The sequence below is a fragment of the Microtus oregoni genome, unplaced genomic scaffold, assembly GCF_018167655.1.
Source record: "Microtus oregoni isolate MIOR12 unplaced genomic scaffold, Mior012 000059F_ref0000304, whole genome shotgun sequence".
Lineage (NCBI taxonomy): Eukaryota > Metazoa > Chordata > Mammalia > Rodentia > Cricetidae > Microtus > Microtus oregoni.
The window spans coordinates 3,701,498-3,719,158 of NW_024543835.1; the positions used below are offsets into that span (position 1 = coordinate 3,701,498).

The following is a 17,661-nucleotide window of genomic DNA, read 5'->3' on the forward strand; positions in this document are numbered from 1 at the left end:
AAGGTACAATGGAGTTTTCAAAAACTTAGAGCACTTCATTCTTAGAGTGATTTCTCCTGAGTGTTATTAGAAAGTTCCTTCTTGCCAGGAGAATGCAACTGCCTCTCAGAATATGCCTTCCTCTGCCCTCCCCGCAACAGAAATAGTGCTTAAGATTCAGCCTAAGGAATGAGGTGTTCTTATCCTGTATTAATCAGTCACCTTAATGTCTTCACCCCCTTCAATTTTGTATTTATATCTAAACAGTATTTAAAACAACCAGTTATCCACAGGTTAGTTATTGCTAACATCCCACCTCTGAGGCCTATGAGTTAAAATTAGCTGGCTGAAGCAGCTCATTTGGGTTTTTGCCTTCCACTGAAGATACTATTTCCTATTTTAAGAACTATGTTTCCCTCCTCCCTACCCAATCAGTATCAGTACCATGGCTAATGAACAGATCATCTTGACATACTTACTAGCAAAAGAATTAAATAGCCATTGTTATTTTTTTAAAAAAAGTATTTGTTAGTTGATAACAAGCTAAAGTGTTAAAATAGACTCCCAAGTATTTCTGTAATTCTGTCTTTGATTTATCTGTGTAAATAAGCCAGTAAGTTTCATGTGGATTTTTGAAAAAAGAAACAATTTAAACTGTCCATCACTACAGCGGTACCTAAATGTCTTCAGAACAGGGGCACGGAAGGGTCTGACTAATTGTTGAGAGCAAAGAAATGTTTCTATTTTCAAATACACATCTGAGTCCCTGACCCCAAAACAAAATAAGGGGGGTGGAAAAACCAAAACCTTTGATTTTATTTTCCAGAGATGATGAACATTTGTTAATCCAGCATTACTGCCAAAGTTTGAACCAGGACTCCCCCCTGAGCCAGCCTCGTAGTCCTGCCCAGATCTTGATTTCCTTAGAGAGTGAGGAAAGAGGGGAGCTAGAGAGAATCCTAGCAGATCTTGAGGAAGAAAACAGGTGAGTTTTCTCTGTAGCTGTGTCATTGGTAAGCGGAGTGCACACGCTTGCACATGAAGACGAGTGCCAGGAGTCTTCACTTAGTCACTCGATGTCTAACTGTTTGCGAAAATAATCTGTTCGGCTCCTTTTGCAGATTCACTTCTTGTCTGAAAGAAGAAAATGAGTGCCATGTAGCATGATTAATAAATACCTCCTAATTTAGGTGTGAGGGGATTAATGCTAATGGGGGCATTGGGTTTATTGCATGTGTGCCATAGGTTTTGATATATTTGTATTTGGGAAGAGAACTTAAGAGAAAAACTAAGTGATTTAATTCGTGGTTATATAAATTTTACATGTTTGGCCATATTGCCATAAACATTAGATTCATTGGCTTTGTCATATTTGGGAACAGTATTTCCTCTTGTTTTTCATCATCAAGTAGAGAAGTTACTGCTTTTGTTCATCTTCATAGCAGATTAGGTAGGCAATTCCAGGTGTTAGCCATTACCTGTAAAAAAAAAAGTACAATTATTAAAAAAAGAAAATTCATAATGCCTAAAGCAGATAAATTGTAAGGATCTAGACCATTGTGTGGTGTCAGGATAATACAAAACCTTGGTCTCTTCCTTTTGTTTTACATTTGCTATGCCACGGGTACCCTGGTTAAGGGAACCTTTTCATATAAGCACCTGTAATCATAGTGTGGCTTGCTACAGACAGTGCCACCAGGCAAGTCTTTAAAAGCCAGACTGTTCAAATCTGTAGCACTTAAATACTTTCATCTCTTTTGGTTAGCCCAAGGCAGCAAGACCTCTTAATCTAGAGGACATACTGTATTTGAGACCCAGTGCCCTGAGGGAGAATGTCACCTCAGCATGAAAAAGCTGGCTGTCATTCATCTAGTCCCTTCTGCTGCTACTAGCCTTTCAGCTCTTAATACCTCTGACCTCTGGCCAGAGCTCTTTATCAAATTGGCTTCCCTTGAGTTCCTCGCCCATTTTCCCGATAAATCCTCTGCGCTGACTCTTTGTGTAGCTTTCCAGAACCAAGGCCTATCATGGCATTCTTACTTTACTGGATTACTGTATCTTGAATGAATACCCAGCTTCTCAGCAGGGCGTCCAAACCTTCCACTGTGTTCTCTCGACTTGCTTTTGTCAACGCCACCTTCTTCTACTGACCATGCTGCTGTAGCCAGTATTTTGATTTTGTTTGCATCTACTTTCTGGGCCATGTTCATGCTCGCTGTTGGCCTATATAACTTTAGATTTTGCCCAGAAAACTAAGGGCAGTTTGCCCTGTTGTCCGTACCTCCTTCAAATGAGTCCTGGCCATTCAGTGATCAGCATCTTGTTCCTCTAGTAGGTCCTACCACAGTGATAATATTTCACTACTCAGGAAGTGTTTGGTAAAACACTACAGATCATGTCCTCATCCTTATATGATATAAATTTAAGAATATAGCAAGGAGGTCACATGACCGCCAGTAATGCTGTAATATTGTACATTTGTGGAGAGAAGATTAATGATAGCTTTATTTTATTAGCTCTATTTGTAAAAGTAGGAATGAAATCCAAGATACTTCTCCTATTATTTTACTGGAAAGAGTCACTAATAATAAGTAGTAACAATAGCTAGTAGTCATTCATATTAAATCTTTATCAAAGTCAAAAGAGAAGAAAGGATTGGGATTTCCCCTATAAACACAATCTGATGCTCTTGAAGAGTATGTACATTGTCTAGTATATGATGCTTACCATTGCTTAGTACATCTTTTAGGCCATTAGTCAGGATATAGGTTTTGTTGGTGGGTTGTGCGATGCTCCCTCCATGCCATGGTAACCAGGTCAATGAGTGTTGGGGAGGAATACTGATTAAACTTATTTATGTATCATTTCATCATTTTCAGAGCACCGTCTCTGGTACTAGGGACTGAATCCATGACCTCATGCGTGCTAAGGACCCATTCTACCACTGAGAAACACTACCAGCTTCTCATTTTAAAAGTACTTTCATATATTTTAGATCATTTAATCTTTTTAAAAGCTGTACAAAGAAGTACACATCTCCTTTCTTTAGATGAGAAAGCACAGGCTGAGAGAGGTTCAAATAGCTTGCCCCAGATTTCCCAGTCAGCTAGTGGTAGACATAAATTCATACCAGGTTTATTTTTTCACACTCAAAATAGCCAACTCTACCTTGGTTCAGAGAATAAAGAGCCATTCTATGTAAATGCCATCTACATAGAAATCGGGTTTATTCCCCCAGAATGTGCCTTACCTTGAGAGCGTTGCAAAGAACAAACGTCCTTGAATAAACTAGTTCAACCACTTTACCCTGAAATATATCCAGGATTGTCACTGAAAATGGGATGGTTTGTTCTCTGAAAGAAAGATTATATAGCAGGGCAACTTAGTGCTCCAAAACGAGGCCTCTGCCATTATGTGAGTCTTTCTGGGGGTTATCTTGAAAAGGTCAGAATGAGTCTTTTCTTTTCTTCTTCTTCTTAGTTCGATTTTCACCTCCTACTTAAATCCCAAAGAAGTGTCTCCCTCTTGGGAACAGCCTTCCTCGTTTTCTTGCCCTATCCTCTGCTGTCTTCTTAGAGATTTTAAGAAAGAGATGTAGGACCATTCTGCTTCTGTGACCTTTGCATTGGGTGTTGCTTTCAAAGCCTTTAATTTGTCATTTGCCTCCCTAAAAAAGCCTAGGAAATCACTAGATTCTCTTTCTCTGTGCCTGCCAGCCTGGATATTTCCCAAGTCAGAATTAGGCTGCAAAAATGACAAATAATAGCCTACTTGTGGAGAAAATGGGCAAGGATATTTTAGTATTGTACTCAATCTCTGGATGGGGACTTTGAGTATATGTAAATATTTGTGTATATTTAGTGTTTATTTAGTATTTCTAAATGTCAAATATCTGTGAATATTTGGTGTCCTTATTCTATAAATGTGATTTATGTTCACATTGCAGTTAGCAGAGGAGAGTTAATTGGAGACTCCAATTCCTGACTACATATGTTATTAATTCTATTAATTACTCTTTTTCACAATTTTCCTGGCCCAATGCCCTAGAGAAACTCAAGGTTGCTATTCTACATACATCTTGGGTATATCGTTTTTCCTTTTTTAATTTTTTTTATTTTATTTTATTTTTTTGGTTTTTTCGAGACAGGGTTGATAGTCTTTTCTCATTTTACATACCAATCCCAGTTCCCTCTCCCCTTCTCCCACTCCCCTACCTTCCACCTGTCCCACCCCAATCCATTCCTTAGAGAGGGTAAGGCTTCCCATGGGGAGTCAACAAAGTCTAACACATTCCTTTGAGGCAGAACCAAGGCCCTCCCTCCTATATCTAGGCTGAGCAAGGCAGCCTTCCAAAGAGAATGGGCCCCAAAAAGTCAGTTCAGTTCAAACACTGGGGATAAATCCTGGTCATCTTGGGGTATATCTTATCTCTACTGTTAGAGCTCCTTTTCTCCCATTCCTTATACATAGCATTCAATACATATTTGCTGAATAAATTAATGAACAAATGAATTGAACTGGAGCTGGATCTATTTTGGTTTTAACACGTGCATGTAGTTTCAAAAACAAATATTTCAAAAACCTAATTTCATAAAGGAAAACATTCAATTGAGCTTTTATTATTTTTTTAGTTCTATTAACATTTCAAAATACTTCCCTCTGCCTTGATTAGTACTAAGCATGGCTGTTTCATAAACGTAGAATTTTAAAAATCCATTTTTCCAAGTCCCTGGCTCTGGGTGTCTCTCCCACCAGCACCCTCTGGTTCCTAGTCTTTTTTCCCCATAAAGATAAGAATAAAGCTGAGTATGTCTCTGGATCTTTTTGATAGTGCCTCTTAAAAGTTTGCGACATTGGTAGCATTCATTAGCTTAACCTATCATTCATGTTTCACTTGTTAAGCACAGATAATTAGAGTTTATCTTTATTTGGCAGAAGCCAGCTGATTACTGAGAGTTGGTTCCATTCTATGTCCTTAGCTCTGTGAACTCACAGCTTACCTTTTTTCCTGTGTTCATGAAATCTTGTAGTCTCCTGACTTAAGTCTATACTTGCCAAATTACTGTCAGCATGGTAAATTAGTTAGGTTGCTCTTAAATCTAAAATGCAGGGAAATATGAGTTTGATTGACTGTGAAGTTTAAAGATGATTAACATTATTTCATATTCTATGACAGCATCGGGCTCAGCAGATTTGTAGTACCTACCCAGTACCTTTCATATGCTTTGGTTTGGTTCTTTGGTAACCAGGCCTTTTCAGCTTTGATTTGGTTTTTTCTTGCTTTGTTTCATTCTGCCAATATTCATACAAGATTATATAACATTCCAAGAAGTTTTAGATTTGTTACTTATGACGCTGGTTTGAACTAGGTGGAAACCATTGACCTGTTCATGTACCTTGTAAACAACCTAATGTTCTTAGGTCCTGCTTTCATTGATATAAATCTTCATAAGCTCAGGCATCTTTAGTCCATTTTCTTTGTTTTGGTCTATATGGTAGTCCAAAGTGATAAGAAGTGGCCAAACTGAAAGAGTAAAAGTGGGGTCAAGAGCTGGGGGTAGCCAGCCAGGGATGAGTAAGTTAAAACATTAGGAACAATGACAGAATGTCATTTGCAAAATCTACATTGTAGCCAGGTATGGTGGCATAAACCTTTATTCTCAACGGTTAGGAGACAAAGGCAGATAGATGTCTGTGAGTTTGAGGCCAGCCTGGTGAGTTCTAGGCCAGCAAGGTCTACACAGTGAAACCCAATCTCAAAACAAGACAAAGAAAGGGAGGCGATGAAGCCGTCTGTTGTGCAAGAGGGAAAGAGCATGGTGTCACACTGAGGAGTATAGACCTCCTCACCTAGGATAGTATGCTGGTTGTTATCTGTAAACTTGGCACAAGCCTAGATGTTTCTGGGAAGAGGGAGTGTTAATTAAGAATATGTCCCTATAGATCTGGCTTGTACGCAAGTCTTGATTAATGATTGATTTGGGAAGGTGCAGGATACTGCAGGTGATGCCACACCCAAGTGCTGTTGGTCCTGGGTACTATAAGTAACCAGGATGATAAAGCCAGTAAACAGTGTTTCTCCATAGTCTTTGCTTTAGTTCCCTACTCCAGGTTCCTACCATGTTTGTGTTCCTGTCCTGACTTCCTTATATGATGGACAGTGATGTGAAAGTACAAAAAAAAAACTTTCTTCCTCAAGTTGCTTTTGGTATTGGAGGTTTATCACAGCAATAGCACCCTAGGACAAACAAGGAGCCATCCCTGGGCATCATCCAGAATTTAGACCCTTATATTTACACCGAGGTCTGTGGTTTGTGTGTACATGAAGTTTATGTGAATGCATAGAGATTCGTATAGCTTTGTGGTGGGTAAATTTCAATTAAAAGAACCACAAGGCATTAGGAAAGCATGTTTTTAGGACAAAAAGGAGCTTATGCGAGAGGTGATCCAAGAGTTCAGTAGATTGTACAAATGGGGAAACAGCCCCAATTTCCATGTTGTATTAAGGAGCAGGTAAAGCTGATGTCTCCGATAGACGAAGAGAGCTCATTGGCTTGGTGCTGCAACAGCTCTGGGGGAATACAGGAAGGGTCTGACAGGAGCATAGCCAAAAGACAGACTTTTTGCAACCAGGGTTGACAGTTCAAGAATATCCTATGCTGGAATTCTCAGCAGAATTTGTGGAAGTCTTTCCTCAGGGGCCAGGGGGCTAGAAGATAGTGAATGGAGTGGGGCAGAAGTTGAGTGATGGTCCTGGTATCATCCTCTTGCGCAAATGCCAGCAGTCTATAAGAAGGGAATTGCTCTTAGAGTCCCTATTCTCCTACTTTTTGTACAGAGCATTCAATAAAAAAGGAAGACCTTGTCAAAGTATGTAAAATAATTCAATCCACAAATCTATTTGTAAATATTCACATACTTGAAATTCATCTCTAGAGGACACTCAAGAAGTGTATAAGGTTAAAAAGAACAAAACATAATAATAATTCATAATAATAAAGACAGGTTTTACATGTGCAAATATTTACAAATATACATTTGCTGGAATTATTTTACATATTGTCACATATTGATCATTCTATTCTTTTTATGTAAAAATCTCTAATTACTTTGTATATGCTGGAAAAAAACATGCCAGGAGATGAGAAGAGGACTTGGGACTGAGAGCATTTTCTCAAAAGAGGCAATAGAGAGAAAGAGAGGTTAAAGGGCACCAGTGTGCAAGAGAAGTCCTGGTCTCAAATGGAAGACCAATTTTGTGGCCTTTCTTAATTGTAGCAGGTGAGGAATTGAGCGTAAGCAAAGAAGATGAGGGGCATATCACAGAATCTTGACATGTCCAGTTGACAGCACTGGAAACTAGAGACCGATTCTTACGTTTGTTCAAGTCAGCATTGTATATGAGAAGGTTAATGAAACTAGGCATTTATGTTGCTTGGCAACATAGGCTACAAAACACAGGGCTACAGGACCTTTTTTGGATAAAGGGAGCAAGTTAAACACCATAAATCAAACAGCCCTGCCTTTTATGGCAAGAATGATGAAGAGCTGAAGGGCAAACACTGTATCTCAAAAACTGTGTTAGAATTGGGTCAACCATCACAGCTTTATTTAGGCAGAGAGGAGATGTCCACAAATCAGAGGTAGAGTCCCCAAGAATCAGAGGCTCAGTTCTATCTCACAGTAGTATATCGACTATTATTCAGTTTATTCCAAGTTAATCAAAATTGGAGGGGACTGATTTGGGGCATCTCTTTCTTAGGAGTGAATGAATAACCAAGAATTACTCTTTATTTTTTCTCTGTTCCCCTAAATATCTCTTTTTAATTGCCTAGCTGTAGTAAATGTATTCAAGTCGTGTTGTAATACGAGCGGCGGGGCTGCGTCCCCAGCACCCCGGTCGCCTGCTAGCTTATGCCCCGAAATAATTACACGGACACTGTATTCTTTTAAACACTGCTTGGCCCATTATATCTAGCCTCTTCTCGGCTAACTCTCGTACCTGGACTAGCCCATTTCTAATAAGGTGTGTAGCACCCCAAGGTGCACTTACCAGGAAGATTCTAGCCTATGTCCATCCTGGGTTGGAACTTCATCGCATGTGCCCGGGAGAGGGGAGAATGGCCTCTGCTCCAGAGAGCAGAGCTGTCAAGTCTGAGTTCACTTCCTCTTCCTCCCAGCATTCTGTTCTGTTTACTCCACCCACCTATGTTCTAACCAATAAAATGGGCCAAGGCAGTTTCTTTAATAGCCAATGACCTTCCTCCATCATTTCCCCTTTTTCTGTTTAAACAAAAAAAAAGGAAGGCTTTAACTTAACATAGCAAAATTACATATAACAAAACAGTTATCAAGTAAAAATTACAATAATCTTTATCATAACTAAGGAAAACTATAACTAACTATTCTTCAACTCCATCAAAGACTCCAGAAAGATACAATATTACCTAAGCAAACAAGAAATAAGCAACTTTCAAACTCTAGAAATGACAGAGACATCTCGCTGCCTGGACAGTCACCCAAAGTTTCTCTGTACTGTTGGGGCATCCATCTTCGGCCTACAGGCCCATAGTTTCCAGCAGACATTTCCATGAAGCAGGACATTTCAAAGGCAGTTCAGTCACTATCTGTTGTGTCCTGCAGAATGTCTTGCAGACTCTTTCATGAATCAGGAACCCCAAAAGATCATCTCACCTTTAGGCAAGTTCAGCAGTCCTCTCTTTGCGGGTTCTTTGTGTCCAGTTTATGCAACAGTCCAGGCAAGAGCAGTTTCTTGCCGAAATGGCTATCAAACTCCATAAGGATCCTGTTCGATGCCCATCTTCTTCCTGAAGTAGATTGGTGCTGCCAGGAGCAGAGTGTCTCATTGTCATGAAAAACCCTAAGTTATTAAAACATTTAAAATGCCATATTCTATAATTTTTTGAAAGATATGAAGAATGACTATCTGAAATATATCTATGTACATCTACAAAATCTTAACTAACATGACTACAAACTTGATTATTATGATTATCTATTAACAACCTATGTACATTACATTTTTAAGTGAACTACACAATCACAATACCTTAATACAGATCAGAAATACATATACATATAACAAAATTGACCTTAAATCTCTATCAATAAAGCAAAATCTATACTAATGTAAATTATTCATATCTATGTCATATCCCCTTTTAAATGTAAAAGAACGTTTATAAACCATATTTGGGAACATGGGCGCAGTTTTTTCTCTCCAAACTGCTTCCTGCTGAATGGGGGCATTGTTAATTAGGTCTTTCATGGTATAACCTGTGTGCTAGTTTCATCTCAGTTGGCAATTGAGCACGGCATTTAGATCCATATTCTAGACCTAAGAAGATAGGAACTGCATGTTCCTTAAGACTAGAGTTGTTGCTACATTCCATGACCCTCAGGCTAAGAATCTGACATCACCCAAATCAGAACAGTCAAATCGTTTTCGGCTGCACTTGGAATCTTGTGATAGCAGATTGGAGAGCCCCAGACTGTTTCATTCTACAGAAAAATTGAAGCAACCCTCTGGTGATTAGAATATTCATATTTTATGGATACAGCTGGCATCTCTCTAAGACAGACTGGATACGAGCTTACATTCATACAACCCCACTTCCTTTGTTAGATGGCCCCACCCGCCCATTCTCCTTGTGGACTTTACTACTAGACCATCCTGTGACAATAGAATAAGATCTTGACTTTCTTTTGTTAGTTTATAGGCCCAAGCATATAATTTCATTTAAATCTAGGGTTACTAGGTGAATACTTCATGTGAGACTTCAATGATGACTCAGGTCTGTTTCTTACCCTATGGAGCTCAACACTTAATGAAATAATAACGAAATATGAACATTAAAATCTAGCATAGGAAGTGCTCTGGATGAGCAAAAAGGTCAATGCTGAATTCTGTCTGGGAGTGGAGACATCTCTGCGAAGGGAGTATAAGGTTAATGACAGCCCTTTCCTAGACTACAGCTGGGAAGGGAAGAGTTTTCCTGACTGCCAGAACAATGAATCATGCATAACATGGAATGAAGAGAAAGAGTGTAGTGGAATGCAGGTGGAGACTCCTTTATATAGGACGTTGTAAGTCATATTAAGGAGTTTGACTTCTATTCTATATGCAACTTCTATTTGCAAAGGGGCAGACGATAGGCATAGTGAATTTGGTCTACTAAATTCTTGTATTCGAGGACATTTCTATAAATGTGTTCCTTTTCCAAAAGGGTATATTTTTAAAAAGCCATAGCAATCAGATCTCTGTGATGTGAATGAGCATACTAGGGATGCCCTCGATTGAGCTTCAGATTCCATTGGAACTTCCTTGTATCCAGGGAGGAAAGAAGAAACATTTTTGCAAACTCTTGATATTAGATGAAGGAAATATAGGCTATACTAAAGAAACATTGTAATTTTCCTGAATTTTGGCAACAAAGATGAATAGCTGTCCTTTGAATGCTTGATGTGAACAGAACCAGGTCTGAGTTCATACACTATTTTATTCAATCGTTACAACCCTGTATCCAAAAGACTTGGTATCTAGACTCTAAAAGACACTGCAGACAGCTACCACATGGATTCCTAGTCTGATGGCTCTGAACTCTGAACCACTGTTATGCTATGTATAATTATTGACTAGTGTACTCACCAACATTTAATATAAAAGATCAAGGGAAACCCTAGGTGGCTTTTGATAATTGTGAAAAGACTATTTTTACAGAAAATACATGGAATATAGCTTATGGTAGCCCAAAATGTGTTCAGAGAATGTCTTTGAGAGCCTTTAAGGAAAAGTATTCCAAAGACAGATAAGCTTTTGTATAAGGGAATCCTTGTCACATTAATGCTTGCGTTGAGGATAGAAGAGAAAGCAATGGTTAATTATGTTTAACCCAATACTGTCCTTGCTGACTTGACCTCAAACTCAATTGTAATGCTATATGGAACACAACTTGATTAAAAAAAAATCAAGTGTGTAAGAAACCAACCAAAGAGAGGAATGGTTAGCTTTCTATTGTAAATGTTGAAGTCTAGGCCTTTGTCTTTTCAGGGGAGATCGGAAAAAGTAGTTACCACAGGAACCTGCGCATAAGCCCTGGATATGTGCTGGTACTGAGGCAATTGCCGTATAAACACTGAGTCCTCAAGAATGAGTTCATAAAATGTGAAGGAGCATGTGAAATTATCACCAGTAGATATAGAACATTCTTGGTACCCTTTTTTTGTGGACTGCTGTCTGGGATAATCTGGGTTTCCAGTTAAAGCACAAACAAAAGATTCCACCAATACTCTGTCTGATACAGTGAACTTACTATAGGAAAGTTCTTACTTGTTCATTCACTGGTTAGCTTGTGGGAAGGCAGCTTTTGTTTCTGTCACCAGAATAGTGAAAAAAAAATGTTTTAAGTGTTTACAGGCAATGGCCTCTTTTTGCTTTACATATCTGCTGGGTCATGATTTTAACACGTGTAGTCAACACAGTGGGAGATTTTTTTTCTGTCCCTTTACCTTATAACAGAAATGCAAATGTAGCTTTAAAGTAACAGGTTACTGGAAATTTACAGAGTATGTACATTATTATATGGTCCTGTGTGATGCTCCTTCAGGAAGCTATTCCTCTTCCTGACACAGAAATTTTAAAGATGAATGCTCAGTATATCCACCATGTGTGGCTTGTTGATGAACTAGTTCCAATCCACAGAGCCGGCGCCTAAAGGAGTCATCAGGAACAATGTTGAAAAAGGAGATCTGGAGTTTTAAGTCTTGATTAAGGATCAGTGAGTTGTAGGGGAAGGTCACAGTTGTAGAGGACATGGAAGCCTATGGACGACTCTTTCTAGGAAGAGAGTACCTGTAGAAAGAACACCTGGGGTACTAGAAGTGGCTTGCTGCTTTGTATCTCTTACACAGCGGAATAGATCCTGGAAACGGCTGACTCCATCCATTTTATATTTTTGTCTTAATAATCAAAAGGTAACCTTCTGTGTCGGTGGCCATAAAGCGCCGCTTTGTCTGCTGTAATTGTAGGCCACAAGCAAATAATTTCCTATGTGTTCCGTTTCTTATGACGGTCTAGTAGACCAGAGGACTAATTGTCAAAGTAAGTAACATGTAGAGTTTCAGCTTTAGCAGTGAGCATGGTTCCCAATCATTTTGCAGTCACCTAATGTTTGTTACTGTGGCGTAGAAATAGACAATATCCCACACATTCAAATCTGAGCTCTTCAAAGGTATGGAATAGTGTTTCACATGCCCCTGTCTCCTGAGTTCCAGGTACCTGCATGTGTTATGTAAATGAGCGGAGGGAAAATGCTCTTTGTCATGTGAGCTGTGACAGAAGCAAGGTGTCTTCATTGTTTTCCCTTACTTCTGCTATTCTTTCTACAGTTTCTTTCATATGTCCCCTTAGGTTGTGTTTCCATTCGAGTGAAAACAACGCAGTTTAGGTTAACCTAGACTTGAGTGTTTTAGGATTATTGGGGACGTTATTAGGAAACATACAGACCATGTGAAAGTTTTGGCTATCTTGTACAAGTAATTCTACAAACATGTGTACACCATAGGTTACATGTTGAGTCCTCTACATTAGGGAAAAGAATAAGAAATGACTGTTTTCACTGTGAATTTATTTTCAGTGTCCTGAAAGATGCAATTTGAAATCCAAAACTTCATTTTTACGGAAGTGTCTTGATATATATACTGTCCATTTCATGCAATCCACCCTCCTAACTTGTATAATTCATTGGTTGATAGCATAATCTCAAAAGTTGTGCAGTTGCCATCGCATGTTCAATTTTCGAAGATTTTCTTCATCGCAGAATGTCATCCAGTACTCATTTTTTCTCACTTCTCCTTTGTCCTGTGACCAATCCCTAGCAACAGAAACCTATATTACCAATTTATTGACTTTCTTCTGTAGAGGTGTATATTCCTTACCCTTCATATGAATGAATTTGTATAACCCATGCTCTTTTGTGCTGGTCTTTCACTTAGCATAATATTATAAGTGACATCTGTATTACATCATGTTATAGTACTTCATTTTTAATGCTGACTAGCATTCCATTGTATGGACAGACGTATCACATTTTTAATATCTATTCACCAGTTGGAAATTTGGGTTGTTTTGACTTTACTGGCAACTGTGTACTTATTTTTGAAGAAACAATTTCTTAGTTTCTGTCATTGGAATACAAGAGGACATAGTATTAAATATGACCACTTTAAGGAAGTGGGAAATGGGCCCTCAGGTTAAGTTTATTAGATGAACATAAGGCCTGATGCCCAAGGAGGACTCAAGCTGGACCACTCAAAGCTTGAAGTTCTGACTCTCCTAGAGGTAGTTGAGCATTCTGCTGACCAGAGATAATGAAACTTTGATATTTTCCTGTATTTGTCTGAAAATTGAAAGATACTTTTCCCAGTGGTATTATTCCTACGGGCTTGACTAACTTATCTCCAGTCTTAGTCAGCCTTTTGGTTAGAGAGGAATAGGCACTATCATGTTTGTCTTGAGCGTTTTTTTGCTGGCCTTATTTCCACATAATGTGCCTAGAATTTCTTATGACTCCTTTTCGTTTGTTGAACTGATGATAAATACATTTCTCCTATAAACAACAATGTGTATAATAGACAATAATGTGTATGGTACATAATCATGAATTTTTGAAAAATGCGAGTTGGTAAAGACAAAAAGTAGAGCCAGTTAATATTGTCAAATTCTTTTCTGTTTTCGTTTTTTGGGGTTTTATTTCGTTTTATTTTCTATGATCAATGTGTCAGTGGCATACTCAGAAAACACAGCACATCTAGACACATTGACCCAGTCAACTTGACTGAAGCATGTTATTCTAACAGTAACTTAATGGGTATAATCTGACAATTTTGGTACACACCTACCATATTTAATTAATTAAACCCAAGGAGTTCCCATCGTAATGATTTTAACTCAGTAACTTCATTTTTTCTAAATGCACATCCCTGGTAAACATTACTAAAACACAGATGGTGGGAAATGCATAGTAGTTGCAAAGTTTGGAGGTAGTAATTTCAACATGGCTAGAGGCTAGGATCCAAGTACACACCAGGCAGATTTAGAAGGCTAAATCCCTTTCCTAGCACTATATTTACATTTTCTACCAAGCTCATTACATCTTCATGGATCGCTTTCATTTAACGCTATCTAAGCACTATTTTCTGATAGGGAGATTACAGCACACCTGAGATTTCAAATTCCAAAACAAAACAACAAAACAGAGGGGGGGGGAGAGGGAAGGAGGGAGAGAAGGAGAGAGAGAGAGAGAGAGAGAGAGAGAGAGAGAGAGAGAGAGAGAGAGGAGAGAGGAGGAGAATAACAGCAGTTGCAACAATAGTAATAGTAACCAACTTTTGTGGAATACATGGTATGGGCTAAGCTTGGCATATGATTTACATACAGAATACAGACCAGTAATACTAACGGCTTTTTAAACCTCATAATGAGATTAGTGCTTAAATCAGTTCCTTAGTTTCAGCAGGGAGTAAATCAAGGTCTTTTTAGATGCCAAGATTATCTCTCAAATCCTGCTTTAATTCCCTCCTCTGCCAAGCTTCGCGAAAGACAACAGAAAGACAAGGTGTCAAAAAGTTATTATATTGCTCAGATTTTTCCCTGATGTTTTTTTTTGTTCTCTGTTAATGCTTTGACATCTATTTTTAAATGTATATATTATTGGAAAAATATCCATTATTCTAAAATCCAGTAAGTATTAAGTTTCTTCTAGAAGATCTGTCTTTAAATGTAGTAAATTTCAGTTGGAAAGGGGTGGAATTAAGAACTCTGTGATTTCTTCAAAGGGGGGACTCTGTTAAGCAAAAAAAAAAAGGATTAGAAATAAGCCTGGGGGCGTCCTCCCATTTTTACTGTTTTGCTCAAGGCAAGTCTAAAATATGCATACTCTTATTTCCTACTCCATGAGATTCTCCTTAATTAACATTGGTAATGCCAAGTCAGATGAATATCTTCTTCTGGTTGGTCTAGGGGATTTTTTGACTTGGCGCTTGATTAAGTGTTTTGATATAGCTTTAAATAGTTGAGTTATGATGGAAAGGGTTTATGCAGTTTCCAGTTTTCAAATGTATCATTCTGGCAAAATAGTATGCCTTTTTTAAAAAGGAAGTACTAAATCACTAAGTATATAGTGACTCTTATAATTTTATATGATTTATTATATTTGCTTCAATAAAGATTTTGGTGGCTATGTTTCCATTGTTTTTAATATTGTACGAGGGTAGAGCCTAATTTCTCTGTTCTGTTCCTTTTACATGTATACTACATATAGACTCTATGTGATCTTAGACTGTATAAAAGTGTAACATACAATACTGCTTAAGAATTCACTGATCACTGGAAAAAAATGCCTTTATTTACTTATATAATTATATAACTGTATAATTACTCTTAGTAGGGGAATTCCATTTAGATAATACATGACCTATGTTAAGTGGAAATTACAAAGGCCTGTATTTTCTTTATCATATGTGCTAGGTAGCATTGCCATAGAGATACTTGTAAATCACTACTAAAAAGTCCAAGTACTTTGGCATTTCCAAATAGTAGAGATGAGGCAATAAGGTCATGCCAATTTGAGTCATCTTTTCTGTCCATTAGGTATTTAGGAAATTTGTTAAAATGTAAATTTGTATCTGGGCATTCATGTTTGTATACTTTATGACAAAATAAATCAGCTACAACTGTGTAGTTGTAGTATGGAAGGTTGTTTTAGCTCTACAGAGAATAAGAAATTAATAATGGATGGGAAACATTTTTTTTAGCATGACTGGCTACAAGAAGAAATTGTAGTGACAGAAGCCTTGTGCAATGAATTTGAATTAGTGTTCTTTAGGGAGATACCAGAGAAATACAATTTACAAGATAATCAAGAATGTAAATAGATTCTCTGTGGAGTTATTATCTGATCCCTGACATATATTCATCTGTACTGAAATCGCTCCATGACTTCATCCTAACAATTAGAGTATCAGTAGGGGTGAGATGTACAGCTTCAGGAAACTGTTATGTATCAGTTCGCAATAGAAATTGGTAAGCAGCTATGAAAATGAGTCAAGTGTGTGTTTGTGCCAAAACATTAAAACAACTCACCTTGGGAGTCAGCACATGTCTATGACACCCAACATTTGGATGTAGAGGGAACAGAGCCAGAGTTCCAGGCCAGTTGGTACTGTATAGCAAAACATTGTCTCAAAATTGACCTCTTACCTTAGAATGGAAGTTATATAGTAGTGTCTTATCAGTCATTTATAGTTCCGAACATGCGTTATAAATACTGTATTTAAAAAATCTAGAGGCTGGAAGGATGGCTTAGTGGTTAAGAGGATTAAGTTCATTCAGCACCAATGTCAGGTAAATTACAACTACCTCTCACTCCAGCTCCAGGGAATCAAGTGTTGTTTTCTGATCTCCACAGGAGCCTGAACTCATGTATACATAACCCCTCCCCTATAATTAAAAATAAAAACCTTAAAGAATTCTAGCATTATAATATACTTCAAAGGTATATGAATAATTTTAACTTTGAGAGCACAATGCATTGAGCTAAGGACCTTTGTTGATGAATCACTAGCAAAACTACAACCAAACAACTCTGTGACTATGATTTTATTTGTTCCAGAACATTTGGTAATCCCCACATTATGGCACATGCTTCTAATGCAGAAGGATTGTGAGTTCTAGGCCAATGTGACCTGCACATAAAGTTCTCAGCAATCCTAAACTGCATTATAAAACCTTGTTTTAAAACCAAAATAAAGCAAAGTAGAACCCCAAACCAAAATATCACTTAAACTCATCTCCACATGGCAGGAGAGATACTCAAGGGTTTGGGGCACTGGTTTCTCTTCTAGAGTACCTGGGTTCAATTACCAGTACCCACATGCCAGCCTACAGCCATCTGTAACTCCAGTTCCAGGGAATCCTAAACCTCTATTGGCCAGGTATACCAGATATGCTCATGGTGTAGAGATATATATGTGCGTGTGTGTACATATATATATATATACACACACGCACATATATATTTATAGGCATACACTCATACACAAATTTTTTTTAATTGAGAAAAGGAGAAAAAAAACAAGTTTCCACCTCCTCCCAGCCTCCCATTTCCCTCCCCCTCCTCCCACCCTACGCCCCCTCCTCCCACCCTTCTCCCCCTCCTCCCACTCCTTCCCCCTCCCTCTCCAGTCCAAAGAGCAGTCAGGGTTTTCTGCCCTATGGTAAGACCTAGGCCCTCCCCCCTCCGTCCATATCTAGGAAGGTGAACATCCTAACTGGCTAGGCTCCCACAAAGCCATCACATTACGTAGGATCAAACCCCCGTGCCATTGTCCTTTGCGTCTCATCAGCCCTCATTGTTCGCCATGTTCAGAGGGTCCAGTTTTATCCCATGCTTTTTCAGTCACAGTCCAGCTGGTCTTGGTGAGGTCTCAATAGATCAGCTCCACTGTCTCAGTGGGTGGGTACATCCCTCGTGGCCCCGACTTCTTTGCTCATGTTCTTCCTCCTTCTGCTCCTCATTGGGACCTTGGGAGCTTAGTCCAGTGCTCCAGTGTGGGTCTCTGTCTCTATCTCCATCCATCACCAGATGAAGGTTCCGTCCTGAT

The 17,661-nt window shown here is 38.5% G+C and overlaps 1 protein-coding gene across 1 annotated transcript in view; it reads left to right on the forward strand.

Moving 5' to 3' along the window:
• The window catches only part of LOC121438964 (dystrophin-like), a 689,483-nt gene that overhangs the window by 640,659 nt on the left and 31,163 nt on the right, over positions 1 to 17,661 (forward strand). The window contains 1 exon segment of the mRNA XM_041639468.1: positions 806 to 964. Coding sequence (XP_041495402.1) covers positions 806 to 964 — 159 coding nt within the window.